The 18,615-nt window shown below is 44.8% G+C and overlaps 1 protein-coding gene across 2 annotated transcripts in view; it reads left to right on the top strand.

The window, feature by feature from the left end:
• HIVEP1 (HIVEP zinc finger 1) overlaps positions 1–18,609 on the top strand; it is a 149,796-nt gene extending 131,187 nt beyond the window's left edge. For both annotated transcript variants that reach the window (XM_049655034.1, XM_049655035.1), the window contains exons 8-9: positions 15,340–15,851; positions 17,377–18,609. In XM_049655034.1, the coding sequence (XP_049510991.1) occupies positions 15,340–15,851; positions 17,377–18,555 (1,691 nt within the window). In that variant the 3' untranslated portion in view covers positions 18,556–18,609. The remainder of the gene's footprint in view (positions 1–15,339; positions 15,852–17,376) is intronic.
• The last annotated feature ends 6 nt before the right edge of the window (positions 18,610–18,615 follow it).

Here is an 18,615-nt window from a genome sequence, read left to right as displayed (position 1 = left end):
AAACAGGCTCCAGGCTCCGAGCCATCAGCCCAGAGCCTGACGCGGGGCTCGAACTCACAGACCGCGAGATCGTGACCTGGCTGAAGTCGGACGCTTAACCGACTGCGCCACCCAGGCGCCCCTGCAGTTTTAAATTTTGAAACGTACATCTGCTGGTAGACCGGAGCTTGGGGGTCTGAGGCTGGTCAGTGTCAAGTGATCTTCCATTCGAGGTTCGCTTCTCTGCACCCTCCTTACCCGCTGGGGTTGCCCATCACCCTGGCCACAAGGGCAGCCTCCCCCTCGTAGGGATCAGATGCATGGCAGTGGTTCCTTCTGCGACTTTAGATGCCACCTAGGATCCCCTGCCCATCTCGACATTCCTGCCTGAGAGCATATTCTCCGTCTTCATGGCCCCAGTGATGAAAACGAGCAAACCTGCTGTCTTTGTTCTTCAGTGGTGAACAGCTTTCTCAAATGCTTCTGTGGCATCCTGGGGTCTTGATATCGTTTCTCATATTTGTAATCTAACATAAATCCAGTATTAATCCTGTGCACGCACACTATCAGAAACCACACTGGGATTCCAGCTGCCGTGTGTCTACAGTAAACATTCAGGAAAGTGCGAAGGGCTTGGCTGGCAGAGAGGTGCACAGCTCTTAGCACAGTTAGCTTCCTTACCTGTACTTCAGAAAGGTAGTGGTTACGGTGGCTTCGCAGATGCCTTTCATGCCGACACAGCCTCAAGTTGTCGGGAGCCAGCTAGTCCAGCCAGGTGAAAAGTGGAAGTCAGAAATAACTAAGTAAACTCAACCAGTTGACTGTCCTTTAGCAGCACCTGGCTCTTCCTAAACGCAGTTGACATTGGTCACTAATTACGCTGACAGGTTGTAGATGCCTACTAAAGAGAATAGTGATTCAAGAAAACTAAGTGAGATTCAGGAGCCCCTTGTCTTTTGGGAACCGAACCCATTCCTCTAAAATGTCAAGGCTCGATCAGCATGAAAATTTGTGACGTTGTCTTCTCCGGGTACTGGTTTAAATTCCTACGGAGTTTTGATAGCCACGTGACAGATTTCCTGGTTTAACAGCGTAGGAGCGGCATGGGCAGTGGGGTCCTACGGTGCCGTAGGAAGGGGGCTTACCTTCACGACCATCGCGGACAGACTGCCCATGCTAACAGGACATGTAATAACGTACAGCATATCTTTAAACCTTGATCACCTCAGACCTCTGAGAGATGGGAGTCAATCTTTTTAAAGGAAAAAGTAACCCACAATGATGTTATTAGGGAGACCGGATTCTAAATGCCAGACTTTGCCAGAATAGCACCCAAAACCCTATCCTGAGAACAGTGTATTTAGGTTTACAGGAAAAATTTAGGGGTTTGGCCATTTAAATAGATCTTTTCTGTAGCACACATGTGATTGCTACCAAGAACTATCCTCTCTGAGCTTCCATTTATTCAACAAAATGTAGCAAAGGCTCAGAAAGGCAGGAATTACTAGAGTATGTCACCAGAATATTTCTTTCTTTTTGTTTGTTTTTTGTGGGTTTTTTTGGTTGTTGTTGTTGTTGTTGTTTTTTTGTTTTTGTTTTTGTTTTTGTTTTTGAGAGAGAGAGAGAGAGAGCGTGAGAACAGGCAGGGGAGGGGGATAGGGACACAGGGACAAAGGATCCAAAGCAGGCTGTGGGCTGACAGAAGTGAGCCCAATGTGGGGCTCGAACTCACGAACCGTGAGATCATGACCTGAGCTGAAGTCGGACACTCAACCGATTGAGCCACCCAGGCGACCCCGAGTATTTATTTCTTAACCATTATTACCATTTGGTAATGTCTTGGCTAGCTTAGGGCTTTATGGGAAAAGTCCAAGGCTTCCTATGCTATATGTATAGTTATTTCTGGATGTCTGCCTCGTTTCGTCTAGTTTCACCAAAGGTTTCCTCTGGGTTTATTTCTCCTTAACCTCGGTGTTTCTTTTCCTGGTATTATCGTCAATCTTTTTTTTTTTTTTTTTTTTTTTTTTTTTTTTTAATTATCCTAAACCTGTTCTCTTCTGTGCCCACCAACATGATACTGGGAATGTCCTTCATTGGGGTCACGTGCATGCTTGCTGGGTGATAAAGAGCACTTACTGAGGATCAATGTGAAAATGATGGTGGACGAAGGACTGAAGACCCTGGATATTTTAAATTCCTTACTACTCTTAGTAACAGCAGGCTGCATGGCTGCCCATTTTAGCCTGTAATTCTTGTGCTGATGTCCAAGTGGAGTAAATGGACAGATGCTTGGAAACATTTATTTTGAATGAAGCAGGAGGAATTACAAATTGTTCTAAGCGTACCATTAAAATAAGGACATTTGCCATGGGGTGCCTGGGTGGCTCAGGCAGTTAAACCTCTGATTTCAGCTCAGGTCATGATCTCATGGTTCCTGAGTTCGAGCCCCTCATCCGGCTCTGTGCTGACAACTCAGAGCCTGGAGCCTGCTTCACGATTCTGCGTCTCCCCCTCTCTCTCTCTCTCTCTCTCTCTCTCTCTCTCTCTCTCTCTTTCAAAAATAAATATTTAAAAAAGTAGATTTTTTTAATTAAAAGGAAATAAAATACGGGCGTTTGGCATTGTGAAGAAGTTTCTGTTTAGCTTAAAACCAGCAACTCGAGCTGTAATTATAGTATGTGCTCACGAAAAGTCTCATCCCTCCAGCCAGCTGCACGTGGCCCTCCTATTCGTCTTGTCGTGCAAAATTACACTGTCTCAGGAATTTGGTCCCTGTGTTCTTGGGGTATTAGCGAATACTTTTTCGTTTTCACCTTTTATGTCAAAAAACGCGCTGCTGGCTATTTGCTTTCATGCCTTGATCCAAAGAATGTTTTTGTCAACAGAATGCCGGACCTCAGTGCTAGGAATGTTAATATGTGCCCTCAGCTGCCAAACTGGGAGAGCCATTCAGCGTGGCAAAATGCAGCTGCAAAAGTGATTCTCGCTGGGGGTGAGGTAGAGGATAATGTGTGTAAGAAAACGATGTTAGCTCGCAGGATTTAAAACCTGTAGCACATTTACCCTTAAAATAAATTGAAGTGTGTGTCTCTAAATGAAATCCTGTCTACATGAAACCCGCACAGTATGTTTTTGTCACTGGGATTTTGTTGGAAAACATTAGTACTCCTAAGAAAAATTTCCGTGTACGATGTGAAACCATAAGAGCTCTTAAGATTTATATTTAAGATAAATAAGTCTTAATGTCATTAACAAACGACACAGATCAGAGTCTTTCGGTGTACTTCCTAAAGTAAAACGTTAAACTCTGGCCCATTACATGCTTAATGATGTTTTCATCTTTTTAAAAACATCCAAAAATAACACAAAAGTTTATTACTGCAGTAGTTGCGGGCTTTCAGGGAAATTTTCCCCAGTTTTCGCGGCTGTTTATCTGGATCTCCAAGTAATATTTCTAAACATGTGAGAAGAACAAAAACAGACAGATGACAGCAGGAGAGTGTGGATCCCGGACGGGGTGGTGCTGACCTCGCGTGAGTCTGAGCACCTTCCAGCAGGTGTCACTGTCTGGCAAGGATGGGAGGGCGGGGTACCCTTCATCCAGCCCGCGCCGGGTTTTGAAATACATGTCTAGGGAAATTGTTCGAAACATTTACTCTGGAAGAGCAAGGTCGCTGCACCGAATACCTCTTCTTCCCCTCGTGAATTTAAATTCACAGAAAATAAAGTTAATTTTACACTTGCATAAAATTTTACTGAGTATTGGAAAAATAGGAAGTAATAGAAGTCTTAAGGGCCACGCATTTATGAGTTTGGGAACAAGTATGGTTTTTTTTTTCTATCTGTTCCGGGGTCCCCGGGTGATGCAGAGGGGCCAGACGCTCCAGCCTTGACGCTCCTGGAATATTACACTCTGTATTGTCCACACCACGAAGGGAACGGTTGCAAGAATAGTGCGAAGTCAGTACATCTTATTGGCGTAACGACAGGACTCCTAGATACATGGAAACCTGGTTCCAGATTTCCACTCTGATGCGCCCGAGCCGTATAGAAATCGCTGAACTAGGATGAATTTGATCATCGGTGCTGCTATGAGGTGCTTGTTAGATTTAAACATGACAGCAGAATATAGACGTGGGCAAATTTTTTTCTGGAAAGGGCCGGATAGTGAATGTTTTTAGGTTCTGTGGGTCATACGGTCCCTGCCGTGACTACTAACGCTTGTGGTTGTGGCCAAAAGCTGCCTTAGGCGGTTTGTAAACCAGCAGGCCTGCTGTGCATCGGTGAAACTTGATTGACCCGAACAGGCAGCAAGCTGCACGCGGCCAGCCCGGCAGCCGTAGTTTACCGGCTTCTGATGTAACAGGTGCTCGGCGTGGTCTGGCGTAGTAGTTACTACACTGTGTAACCTGCTACAGCAAAACGAGCGATACCGCAGAGGCCTAAATGGTTAAGTTTGGGGAGTGGTTAACAAGTCTGTGTTCTCGTCCCCGCTGGCTTGTGATCACAGACAAGTCACTTTTCCCTTCTTTGTCTTCTGTCAGCCTAATTTCTGAGGCAGTAGCAATCATCGTCTTTGGGGGTAGGAGCGGGGCTAAGGGGACCGCGGGGTTACATGAAAGGACTTTTATTAGCACAAATAAACAAATTCGTGTTCACGTGAGTGGGTGGGCTCTACGTCGGTGCTACAGATATTTAAAAGGATGCCATCGTCTTCCATTCATTTAAGCTCTCCGGTCTATCTTTTCTCTGTCACCCTAGAGTATCAACCCTGTTTAACAAGTATGTAACGATCCAGAATTCATTTTCAGGTTTCCAAACAGGGACAGTGGTCTCCCCCTTCAGGAGTTTGAAGACACAGTGCATGCAGGGAGGTAAACATTACTCTCCCCTTGTCTTGGCGAAGGAAATCTGCAGAAAGGAATCCCAGCCCTTAAGTCCTCCCAAGCTGTAGGCCTGTGGCTCTGTCCAGGGAGAAAGGAAGGTCCCGAAAAACCACTCTGTGTGTCTTCCTACCCATCATACCTCCAACTTTGGTCTGAAACTTGGTGTGATCGAGGCGAAATCAAATTAAAATGGAGCCACATAGTTTTACCCCCTTCTCCTTAAACAGTGTATGGTTTTTGTTGTTTTTTTTTTTTTTAAATCTCTCACATAAATTGCATACACTGAAAATCTGTACCTGTATATAAATTGCAGTGTATTTGTGGTGAAATATAAAAGGTTAAATTACTAGTTTACATTCTTCTCGGGGATTGCATTTTGTATGTTCTCCTATTCATAATCAAAGATTCTAATGTGTATACCTATAAACATTTCAACTCATGCATATTCATAAGCTAGCTGCATTTCTGTAATTTATTGTTGACCTTTCGTATCACTCTGTAGTTAGATTTTTAAAATATGACATTGGAATGGGGGATGTTTAGCACAGACTCAGGAGCCAAACATAACCTGGGTTTGAATCTCGGCCCTGACGCTTGTGAGCTGTGGGCTTGACACTTGAAAATAATTAACTGCATTTCACAGTTTTTAAAATTATTATCTGAGGAAATGTCACGTCCTTAACGAGTCCTTGTTTTAGTTATGATCAAATAGGATTGAGCTATGTGACGTGCTAAGCTAGATTCTACTAGAGTCTCGGTGGCCAGACCCAGAGTAGAGCCATTCAGTCCCCTTATGCACAACGAACCAAGAGATGTAAAAATAGGTGCAAGATACAAGGTAGGAACAGGTTCAGGTGCTAAAAATTTAACATGTGTATGTAGATCCTGGTATATTTTGGAGAAATCTCCTGTGCTTTTAAATTGACCAAGAGAAGTGTTGGCTTTGGTCTCAAGAATTCATAGTTTCTTATTAAACAATAGGAAAGAAAAAAATTGCTTCGCAGAAAGAGAAGTCTTTATGACTGTAAGAACAGCAGGGAGGTGGATTTCATGCAAGCCTATCTGAATGAGATGGAATATTCGTGTCGATAGAGTAAGGACAAGACCCTGGAGTACTGACAAATTGTTTGTTTCACGCAGTTTTCCAAAAGATTATTTTAGTCTCACAGAAAAGCTGCCGCAAACGAGTGTAGAGAGTTCCCGTGAGCTCCTCACCCAGCCTCTCCTTGTGTCGGTGTCTACATAACGCAGGGCATTTGCCAACCCTAAGAGACTAACTCCAGCTCCGCGTTACTGACTAAAGGACAGAACTGACTTGAATTTCACCGGTTTTGCCACCGTTGTCCTTTTCCTGCCCCGGGGTCTCCTTCAGAATCCCACACTGCACTTCGTGGCCCATGCCTCTTTAGACTCTGCCAATGTGTTCCCCTGTCGCTGTTGTCTTCTGTGACCTAGATGTTTATAGGGAATACTGATCGGTTATTTTGTAGAACGTCCTCAATTCAGGGTTTTCTGATGTACGCTCTCGATGGGATTGGGGTTGGCAGTATTAGGAAGGTGCCGTAGGGTGACTGTACTTTTGTTAGTGTTCGATATCGGGAGGTACATTACGTCAGTACGTATTGTTGGTCATGTTAACCAGGACTCTCTACTGTTAACTTACTGCCTGTTGTCACTGTTAAACGCTTATGGGAGATGCTTTGAGAATATGTAGATGTCCTGTTTCTACATTAGTGGATCTTGCCGAGGGGATTACTAGGGCATTCTAATTTATTAATTAGAATTTTTCTGCAGGGAGAAGTTACCATGTCTCCATTTGTCCCCTCAGCCTTTTATTCAGTTATATCACTATGGACTCAAAGATATGTATTGTATTCTTTGGGTTATAATCTTTTACGGTGTTTTCTTGTGTGTAGCTCAATAAAACGGGCCATCGAGAGCTCTTTGAGGGCTCTTCCTGTGCCCTTTCAACCTGCCCCATGTTTTGTTGTTTTTTTTCTTTAAGAAGTTCCTGATTTTCTAGCACCCCAAGATGTTTCAACCCCAAAATCAACCATTTCTTCAAGGCCTCTGGTTCTCTTTACCGGAGAATGGTATTTAGAAACCAAGATCTCGCTGGATGGTGTGTTCATTGCTACTGACCTGTCACTGCTTCTGAGCCCTCTCAGTGGATAGCGCTAGGAAGTATGTGTACATGTGCTAACTCCTACTTAGGCACTATTTCTGTATCTGTGTGTGTGAATACACACACACACACGCGCGCGCACATACATGTTATGCCATATACATGAATGAAGCACAAGTCCATACACGTTTCCGATTCCAGGCCAGCACCACAAAGTTGACTCTAGCATTTTCTATTTCCTTCTTTTTCTTTCACCCACAATGAGGAACCCGGTCCTCATCTACAATGCGTTTACGTATTTGTTCAACTCTAGTGTTAATCGGTGAGCCAGTTCCCGAAATCCTAACCCACCCGAGAAAGACAGATTTAAGTTACAGTGCAGTGTTTGTGTGCAGTTCTTTTTGTCTTTAGCCTTTACCTCACCTGGTCAGAGCCCTCTTTGCGAAGGTCACCTAGGGTGGGACCTTTCTTCCCATCCCTACTGAGTGGCTGTGTGGTTCACTTGTACTTCAGTTAGGTCATCTATCTCAGCTTGCATTTATCTTGGATTCTTCTCACATCCTGGCTGATTATGCTTCTGTTTACATCCCATAAAGTTCACTTCACGGTTGACAGCTCACTCTATGGCAGTCTTTGACAAATGCAGAGAATGGTGTGTCCACCCCCACAGTTCCGTCACCCCAAAAACTCCCCTAGTGCCATTCCTTCATAGATAACTGCTTCTCTTACCCAGCAACCCCTAGCACCACTGATCTCTTTTCCAGAGTGCATATAAAAGGGAACATAGAGTAAGTAGCTTTTTGGGTCTGGCTTCTTTCACTTAGCATAAGGCAAGTAAGAGTTATCCATAGTTCGTTTCTTTTTATTGTTAAGTAGTATTCCATTGTATTGATGTGCCATGATTTGTTATCCACAGACCAGCCAAAAGATCTGGAGTGCCGCTAGTATTTGGCAAATATGAATAAACTTGCTGTGAGACATTCATGGGGCTCCCGGGTAGCTCAGTCCGTTAAGCATCCGACTTCGTCTCCGGTCGTGATCTCGCAGTTCACGAGTTCGAACCCACATCGAGCTCTGTGCTGACAGCCCAGAGCCTGGAGCCTGCATCAGATTCTGTGTCTCCCTCTCTCCCCCTCCCTGCTTGCACTCTCTCTCTGTCTGTCCAAAATGAATAAATGCTAAAAAAAAATTTTTTTGAAAGACATTCACGTATAGGTTTTTATATGAATTTAAATTTCCATTTCTGCATGGTTTCATACTAGGGGTAGGAATCTCTGGGTCATGTGGCTGGTGTAGGTTTAGCATTAAAACAGACTGTCCAGACTGCTTTTCAAAGTGCCTGCACCATTTTACAGTCTCACCAGCAATGCATGGGAGTTGAGTTATTCTGTGACCTTCCCAGCACAGTTTAAAAAAACTATTCTAACCGGTTTACAGTGGTATTTCGTTGCAATTTTAATTTGCATTTCTTCAGTTGATGATATTGAGCATATTTCCATATGCTACTTGTTTTCCAGATGTCTGGAAAAGTATTGGTGAAGTATTTATTCAGAAATTTTGCCCATTTTTCAAGTGGGACATGTGTTTATTTATTGTTGCATCTTAATATTTTTAAAAAATATATCCTGGAAATATTTTCTTGGTCAAAAATGTAATTTGCAGAAGTGGTCTCGCCATCTATGTCTGTCTTTTTGTTCATTTTTGCAATGTCTTTCTCAGAGGAAAAAAAAAAAATGAATGTTCAGGTTGCCTAGTTTATCAATTTTTTTTTTAATTGTGCTTTTGGTGTCCTACGTAAGAAACCTTTGTCTACCCTAAAGTTACAGATTTTCTACAGTTTTCTTTGAGAAGTTTTACAGTTGTGTATTTTACATTTAGATATATGATCGATTTTGAGTGATTGTGGAAGATATAAAGTATGTGTCATGTTTTTCCTATGTGGATGTCCATTCGTTTCAGTGATATTTATTGAAAAGACTGTCCTTTCCCCATGGAGCTACCTTGTTTTGTTTTGTTTTGTTTTGTTTTGTTTTGTTTTGTTTTGTTTAATTTATTGACTTTTGAGACAGAGAGTGTGAGCTGGGGAGGGGCAGAAAGAGAGGGAGGGAGGGAGAGAGAATCCCAAGCAGGCTCCCTACTGTGAGCACAGAGCCCGAAGCGAGGCTTCAACTCACAAACTGTGAAATCATGACCTGTGCCAAAATCAAGAGTCGGATGCTTAACTGAGCTTTTTTGTGAGATTTTGTGAGATTTTTATTGCAATTGTATTGCATCCATAGATTGAATTTGGGAGAAAGGCTACCTTAACAATATTGAAACTTCCAGTCTGTCTATGAATATACTAGATGTCTTCGTTTACTTCTGTCTTTGGTTTCTTTAACTAGTATTTTGTAGTATTTGCAACCTACAAATCCTGCACATTTTTAAATTTTATTCTTTTGGTGCTATTTTAAATAGCATTGTGGGGGTTTTTTTTATGTTTATTTATTTTTGAGAGCGGGAGAGTGCACGTGCACATACACCTGTGTGCCCGTGCACACATGGGGGAGGGGCAGACAGAGAGGGAGACACAGAATCTGAAGCAGGATCCAGGCCCTGAGCTGTCAGCACAGAGCCCGACGCGGGGCTCGAACTCACAAACCACAAGATCATGACCTGAGCTGAAGTCAGACGCTTAACCGATTGAGCCACCCAGGAGCCCCAAATAGTATTGTATCTTTAATTTTGAATTCTAGTTGTTCATTGGTGGGCAATAGAGTTTTTAATAGATTTATTATCCTTTTAGTATCTATGGGTTTGTAGTAATATCCCCTTTTTCTTTCCTGTTGCTGGTGATTTGTATCTTTTTTTTTCCCCTTGGCCAGTATTACTAGATGTTTGTCAATTTTTTTTTTTTTTCATTTCTTTCCCCAAAGACCCAGCTTCTGTTTTATTGGATTCCTGTTTTTCTTTTTTCAATTTCTTTATTTCTGTTCTCATATCTGTTATTTCCTTTCTGCTCCCTGCTTTGGGTTTAGTTTTGGTTTCTCTTTTTCATTTCTAAAGGGGAGAACTTAGATTATTTATTTGAGATCTCTCTCCTAACAGAAGTGTTTGATACAGTAAGTTTCTCAATAACCACTTCTTTAGCTGCATGCCACAATTTGGGTGTTATATTTTAATATTCATCTAGCTCAGGAGGGCCTGGATGGTTCCGTCAGTTAAGCGTCCAACTTCAGCTGAGGTCATGATCTCATAGTTCATGAGTTCAAGCCCCACATCCATCTCTCTGCTGTCAGCATAGAGCCCGCTTCAGATCCTCTGTCTCCCTCGCTCTCTACCCTTCCCCCATGCTCTTTCTCTCTCTCTCTCTCAAAAATAAATAAACATTTTAAAAATATGGGGCGCCTGGGTGGCTCGGTCGGTTAAGCGTCCGACTTTGGCTCAGGTCATGATCTCACGGTCCGTGGGTTCGAGCCCCGCGTCGGGCTCTGTGCTGACAGCTCAGAGCCTGGAGCCTGTTTCGGATTCTGTGTCTCCCTCTCTCTGTGACCCTCCCCCGTTCATGCTCTGTCTCTCTCTGTCTCAAAAATAAATAAACGTTAAAAAAAAATTTTTTTTTTTAAATATAAATTCATCTACCTCAAAGGATTTCTAACCTTTCTTTGAGACTTACTCTTTGACCCACAGATTATTTAGGAATATGTTTCGTAAGTCTGGAATATTGGAAGATTTTCAGGTATCTTCCAATTATTGATTTCTAGTTTGATTCTGTTTTCATCTGAATACTTACTCTGTGACTTTTATTAACTTAAATGTGTTGAGGTTTGCTTTGTAGCTCTGAATATGGCAGGGATTGGTGAACATTCCATGTATACTTATAAGGAAAGCATAGTGTGTTATTGCTTGGAATGTTCTATAACTGTCAGCTGGGACTAGTTAATTGATAGTGTTTTTCAGGTCTTCCTTCTGTGTTGTCACTCATTTTCTGTACGCTTGTTCCATCACTTACTAAGAGTGGGATGTTAAAATCTTCAACTCTAATTGTGGATTGGTTTATTGCTTTTTTCAGTTTTAGCCCCATTTATTTTGAGGCTCTGGTTTATTAGTTGATATACATTTAGGATTATATGTCTTTTATCATGATGTAATGTTCCTGTTCATTCTTGATAGTATTCTTTGTTCTGAAATCTACTTTGCCTGATACTGATACAGTTTTTCCAGCTGTGATTTCGTTAATGTTGTAAGGTATACTTTTCTCCAAACTTTATTTTCAATCTGTTTATGTCTTTGTTTAAAATGGGTTTTTTGGGGGCGCCTGGGTGGCGCAGTCGGTTAAGCGTCCGACTTCAGCCAGGTCACGATCTCGCGGTCCGTGAGTTTGAGCCCCGCGTCAGGCTCTGGGCTGATGGCTCGGAGCCTGGAGCCTGTTTCCGATTCTGTGTCTCCCTCTCTCTCTGCCCCTCCCCCGTTCATGCTCTGTCTCTCTCTGTCCCAAAAATAAAAAAAAATAAAAAATGTTAAAAAAAAAATAAAATAAAATAAAATAAAATGGGTTTTTTTGTATATAGTATATACACTTGGCACTTGCTTGCTTAATCCAGTCTAGCAATTTCTGTCTTTTAATTAAGGTATTAGACTTGAATTCCTTTTAATGTTATTTTTCATGTAGTAGAATAAAACCTACCACCTTGCCACCTGGGTGTGGTTTTATTTATTTATTTATTTTTCTTTTTATGACTTAATTGCGCATTTTTTTATGACTGTTTTATCTCCTCCTTGACTTTGTTATTTACCCCTTTTTAGAAAATTTAGTCGTCTTCCTTCACATAATGCTGCATTACTTCACATGCAGCTTAGAGACTTTGTAACTGTATTCACAGTACCTCCTTTCCGTTATTTGTGCTGTTGTTTTCATACTGTCTACGTTTCCTGGTGCCGTAAACACCCGGTCCATTATGTCTGCCGCAGATGTTCAGTTGTCTTTTAGAGCAAGCAATTAAAACTTTACAGAAAGAATCCTTATTCTGCTTCTGATACTCTTCAGCTTTTTGTGTCGATCCACATTCCCTTCTGAGCCCGTATCCTCTCTGCCCAAAGAGTTTCCTTGAACATTTACTGTCAAGTAAGTCTACTGGCAGTGAATCCCCTCCGTTTGTATTTTTCTAAGAAAGTCTGCATTTCTCCTTTGTCTTTGAACACTGTTTCCATTGAGCATAGAACTCTGGGTTTGGCCATTTTCTTGTTGTCATTGTTACTTTGTTTTTCATTTGTAGCATCTCACTGCCTTCTCCGTCACCCGTGTCCAGCTCTCAGCTGAAATTCCCACTGGACACTGCGGGTGGTCCACAAGCCTTTAACCCATCAATTAGTTTGAATTCTCTGATGCTTCTGACATCTGTGTCCTATCCGACTGGTTCTGATTGCTTTTTCTCTTCTGCATACGTTTTTTTTTCCCCTGCCTTTTTGTCTGTCTCGTAATTTTTGTTACGAGAGCTAGACATCTTGTGTAAGACAGTGGAGACTACGTAAATAGGCTTCCTGCCTCTTGACAGGTGTGCCTCTCCTGCCGGGCCTTTAGTGTGGGCATCAAGAGTTTTCGTAGTTAGAAGTGGGGCTGCAGGTGTGTGATACGTTACAGATACAGCAGGCTTCCAGCACCAGAGGCTTCAGATTCCTCTAGACTTAACTTGTCTTTGGGGGAGGAGGGGTTGATTAGGCGGGCAATGCCCATTTCAGTCCCAGTTTTAGGTGTCTCAGTGAGTGTCAGTCTACACATTCCCGTTCATCTTCTGTCCCTCTCCCAACAGTTTTCGGCTGTTACCCGTTATGTAAAAGTCTTAGCTTGGCACTTAGGGGTGAGGAGGAGGACAGGATGCCCTCGGGTTCCGACTCAGCCTCAGACTCCCACACGCGCCATGCTTTTAGGTTTCTGGGCCGTGGCGCTTGTGTTCTCCCACCACTCCCTCAGCTGTTGTGGGGGACTCAGCTGGTAATCTTGTCCTTCCTCAAGGAGTAGAGCTGTGTCTTTTCTCCTGTTCATCCCCTCTACCCACTGCAGTAAGTTTTCACTAGGTTCCTAAGGGCAGCAGTGCTTGTGCCCTTCCCTCCGCAGTGTTTTTCCCCTAAAGGAGCGAGAGGAAGTGGATCCAGGTGGGATGTCTTGTTCCTTCTCTCTGGCTACGGCGCCTGTCCCCCAGATCTGGACAACAGGGGATACTTCACACTCTTTCCTGTGAGGACTTGAATGGGGTTCATGGCACAGAGCCTGCAGGAAAGAGTAGCTTCAGAGGATTCACACAACGCAGGCAGTCCCTACTTGGCTCTGACCAGCCTGTCATCTGTTGAGCTGAACCCTCCTGGCCAGTGTCCCATCGCACACACCCCAGATGATGCTGGCTTATGTCTACTCTCTTCCCACAGACACCGTCTCTGCTTACGGTTTGGAGTGTTTGATTGACGGGGACCTCAGCTTTATAGGGAATATTGAAAAAGTCATCAATATGAAGATAGCCTTGTTTGTTTGTTTGTTTAAGATAGAGTAATAATTTTTAAGTGAAAGCACATCTCACCCTAGTTAGACTTTGGAGCTGGGCTCGCCTCTGGTGAAGTCAGCCTGTCTGGTAACCTGTTCCCTGGTCATCTCATGTCTTTAGATTTTCTTTCCCACTTTCCCCTCAGTCTCTTAAAATATGTCTGACTCGGCACTGTTGGAGCAAATTCAAAACAAATTGGGAGTGACTCCAATTTTAGAATTTCAACCATCTGATAGGGGTCAGGAGAGCTATCTGTGAGGCAGGGGGCAGGCCATTTACCCAGAAATCACCCGTTCCATCTCTAGCACGGGCGCCTGGTGGGATTCAGGATATTACCATTATTTCATAGCAAAACCAGCAGAACCCTCAAAGCAAAAAGCATATGAAATCATGTGTTAAAGTAACCTAAATGAATGTGTTTTGTCCTTGAATGTTTTAATTGTAAAAGTAACGTGCTTGAGATCAACAGCAGAAAAGTTCTAGTCCATTCCATCCTCTTGAAATAATCAGCCTCCAACGGTTTGGTGTCGATCCTTTGAGACTTTTCTCTAAGAACTTGGTAGTATAGAAGGAATAGTAAAATCAATTAATACGCAGACCATTTGGGATATGCAGGAAGCAAACGTGTTGCTTATTTCCCTATTATTTTTCCTGCTCAGAAAGTATACATAAATGCAGAATGTTAAAAGTATGCATAAATGACAGAATGGTTCACAACTAAGCTGAATACATTCTGATACCTTCTTTATTATAGCTCAGCGCCAGAGATTTGGGGTAGAGGTGTTGCATTCATCCGCCATTTAACTTTTTAAAAGTTTATTAGCTTTCTAAGGGAAAGAACCTCTAATTTTGTGAGATTCTGAACAGATAAAAATTTAAATCCAGTTTCCACATGATCTTACGAGAATTAAGAAACTATTCCCTGGACCTTCCTGAATCTTCTTTGTTAAACACGGTCCCGTGTGACGTTATGAGGCTGATACTAATGACTCTTATTAGTTATGGTTCCTCTTCCTGTGAGGAGCGAGTTGGATTACCATAGGGAAAAAATGACAGGAAAATTTAGCACCTCTCTTAGCGAAAAGAAAAGAAAAAGGTAGAAGTCTTAAGTCCTAGAGAGTATTACTACCCAGAGCACAATGGAAACCTCTCTAAAATACTATCCAAATATCAGTTCACATATTTCATAGAATTATCAAATAAAATTATTGGGCTCACAAATCCAAATGCCATCAGTTTGTTTTGCTTTTTGTTTCAGTTTGTTCAAAAGAGAGGCAGAGAAGTAGCTAGAGCTCAGGAAGAGTTGTGTTGAACTCTGTCAAATTTTTTATATCTTCCCGTCTTCTTTAATGGTTGAGTCCTTCACGGGCTCTGTGCTGACAGCTCAGAGCCTGGAGCCTGCTTCCGATTGTGTGTGTGTCTCTCTCTCTGCACCTTCCCTGCTCGTGCTCTGTCTCTCTCTGTCACTCAAAAAATAAATAAACGTTGAAAAATAAAAAAAAAATAGTTGAGGCCTTTATTTCTGATTTTCTTGGTATATTATCCTCACCTGCCTAACCTCCCGAGGCCCATTTCACATTCTGCGTCCCTGACAAGTGTACTGGCCATGCCACTCTCTGTCAGCGCCCCGCTTGTCTGATTCCTGGCCCGACTGACTTATTCTCCCCCCTGCCACCCCTCCTCGGCTAAACTGGAGACTTTCTGTGAGTAGGGCCCTTCTCTGTTACGGTCCTCGCAGCATTGCCAAGCTTATAAAAACTAAAAGAAAATAAAAGGCTGCACCTGTCCACACGCGAAACATGCTATAACATCGCCCCTCGGTTGTTTTTATTAGATGAGAAGCAAAGATTCGGTTTCGAGCGGTCTGGGTATGACCTTGAAGAGTCGGATGGCCCGGATGAGGACGATAACGAAAATGAAGATGACGATGAAGACAGTCAGGCTGAATCTGTCTTGTCAGCGGCTCCCTCCATTACGGCCAGCCCGCAGCATCTTCCGTCTAGAGGTGGCCTCCAGGATCCTGGGAGCACAGAGGAGGACGTCAGGATCGCCGACTGCTTTTCTGGGGCGCACACGGACCTGATGGACGTTCTACCCAGAGCCTTGCCCACCAAGATGACCGTACTTAGTACGGTGCAGTCAGACCACAGCCGGAAGACGGAGTCTCCGGTGAAGACCTGGCCGCTCGCCGCAAAAGACGGAGAAGAAACGGCTGCTCCCGTCGACTCTTCCAGGTCACCTGAGGCCGCGCCCAGGTCCCCATGTCACCAGATGTCTGTAGACTACCCTGAATCAGAAGAAATTCTGGGAAGTTCTGTGGCCGGAAAGAACACTACTTTAACCCAGGTAAATGTCTTGTTGTAGGGTTTCCCCACAGGGGGATCCTCATGGCTCAAGAAAATAATGTACTTAAGTTTTTGTTGTTTTTTTTTTTTTTTTTTTTTTTAATTTATGGCTAAGTCAGTGGGTTCAAGCACAAGTTTTGGTTGTATTTAAAGGCAAAGGACTTTATTTATGCCCCCTGGATTCTTGCTAGGTATTTTAATCAGAGGTCACATGTTACTTCACATAAATCTGTGAAAGAACCAAATGGTTCTCTAAAACTACACTCCTGGGGCGCCTGGGTGGCGCAGTCGGTTGAGCGTCCGACTTCAGCCAGGTCACGATCTCGCGGTCCGTGAGTTCGAGCCCCGCATCGGGCTCTGGGCTGATGGCTCGGAGCCTGGAGCCTGTTTCCGATTCTGTGTCTCCCTCTCTGTCTGCCCCTCCCCCGTTCATGCTCTGTCTCTCTCTGTCCCAAAAATAAATAAAAAACGTTGAAAGAAAATTAAAAAAAAAAATAATAAAACTACACTCCTTTTTAAAAATATATATGTTCCAATTGGGAACCTGACTCTTGGGACCTATTTATCCCCCTCGCTTGCCCTGAATTGTTTTTCCAGTGGCATCGATTGATGTGACGGATCTGTGCTAAATTATCCAAACGTTTTGCACTTTGCCCCTGTCGACACGACAGCGACCAATGTCTGTGGCAAAGTTAATGTGGCCCCCAAAAATGTATCAAGAAGTTCACTTTGCTTGAATGATGAAATTGCTGTGACAGCTTGGGAAAGCTTCCTGCCGGAGAACCAGCTCGGGGCCAGACACGGGCCTGCAGAAAGCCACCCTCCGGGTGCTTTTTACCCCTGGTGGCTCATGAGGAGTGTTTAATTCTATGCCGAATATATTCATCCCACTGACCTTTTAACGTCTCTTACCTTCTCTTACGTCTTGTATGTATTGACGATGGCCATAGGGTTTATTTCTGAATGTGGCAGATCTTGGTTTGCTAGGTAACACTGGAGAAAACGAAAAAGTCTGTGAAAGCTCAGATTTCTATAGGCTATTCTAAATGAATATAATTTAACATAATTGCATTAATATTTAAACTATACTTGATATTTAAATTAAATTACTTCCAGACTGGTCACCTGTGTTCTCAGCTTCTCTATCCCAGATCACTTACATACCTGCCAGTGCCTGGAAATCTGATTTTCAGTAGACCTTTCACAAACATAGGAAGCAAGGGAGGGAGGGAGGGAAGAGGTGAAGGTAGGAAAAGAGGGGAGGGGAGGAAGGGAAAGGAAAGGGAAAGGGAAGGAGGAAATTTGTAAAACTGCAAAGTATTCCATGAAATGCGTTGCTGTTCCTTGCCCTAGAGATTAAAGACATAATAGATTTTTTAGTTGGGAATTTCTTTTTTATAACGAAGACATCATTTTTTAGCAGGCCTGTCATTTTTATGTGAATATACATGCTTTCTCCTCGTTAGGAAGAGGAGATTTTACGCTGGCAGTTTCGCTGGAAAGGGGTTTTGTCTCTTGTCTTCCAGGGCACCGCTTGCGTGCGACGACCCCCTCCTGCCGCCGAGCGCGGCCCGCACACAGCAGTGGGGGCTCCCTCAGGGGCCTCGCCTCAGCCTGACGCCCAAGAGCAGAAGCAGCAAGTGACCCTCCAGACCCCTCCGGGCCTGCCCTCTCCCCAGACTCATCTGTTCAGCCACCTCCCTCTGCATTCTCAACAGCAGTCCAGGACACCTTACAACATGGTTCCAGTCGGGGGAATCCACGTGGTCCCCGCCGGCCTCACGTACTCCACGTTCGTGCCCATCCAGGCGGGGCCGATGCAGCTCACGATCCCCGCCGTCAATGTGATTCACAGAACTGTGGGCCCGCCCGGGGATTCGGTCGCAGAAGTTTCCGGCGCTCCCAGCCCCGCCGGAGTGGCCGAATTGAGCGGCGTGGTGCCGTGTATTCCCATTGGCCAAATCCGCGTGCCGGGCCTTCAGAACCTCAGCACGCAGGCCTTGCAGCCGCTGCCGTCGCTGGGCGTGGAGACCGTCAACATCCTGGGCCTGGCCAACACCAACGTGGCCCCGCAGGTGCACCCGCCGGGGCTGGCGCTCAGTGCCGTGGGCCTGCAGGTTCTCACCGCAAACCCCTCCCCGCAGAGCAGCCCCACCCCTCAGGCGCACATTCCAGGCCTCCAGATCCTGAACATTGCCTTGCCCACTTTAATCCCCTCTGTCGGTCAAGTGCCCGCCGACCCGCCGGGGGTTCCCGAGATGCCCCCTTCCCAACCCAGGGCGCGGGAGGCGCCCCCCAGGCCGACTTCGGGAGCCGGCGCAGATCAGGGCGGCGGGGCCACGTCTCCTCAGGGGTCCCCCCAAGTCCAGCGGGAAAATGCAACACACGTTCTAGATGCGTCTGCCCCCGCGAGAGACCCCGGCCGGCCCGACGGCTCAAGGAAAGCGGACGCCGGCAAGGCCGCCGCCGTGAATCACGTGAAGCCCAGGCACGAGCTCGCCCCCCTGCAGGGCAAACCAGCCGCCTCGGCCGAGCCTCTGGTGCAGGTGCGTCCCGAAGCTTCCCTGGAGCCTTGCGGCCTACGGACTCGCTCCCCAGAGGGGCAGGTGCCCGGGCCCGCAGCGCCGCCCCGAAGGCAGGCCACCGCGCAGTTCAGCGACGTGAGTAGTGACGACGATGAGGACAGGCTCGTGATCGCCACCTAGTGGGCCTCGACTTGGGGGGGGTTTGGTTTGGTCTGGGTTTTTGGTGGGGTTGGTTTTGGG

Source organism: Panthera uncia (assembly GCF_023721935.1).
Source record: "Panthera uncia isolate 11264 chromosome B2 unlocalized genomic scaffold, Puncia_PCG_1.0 HiC_scaffold_25, whole genome shotgun sequence".
Classification (NCBI taxonomy): domain Eukaryota; kingdom Metazoa; phylum Chordata; class Mammalia; order Carnivora; family Felidae; genus Panthera; species Panthera uncia.
This window is presented reverse-complemented; position numbering and strand designations above follow the sequence as displayed.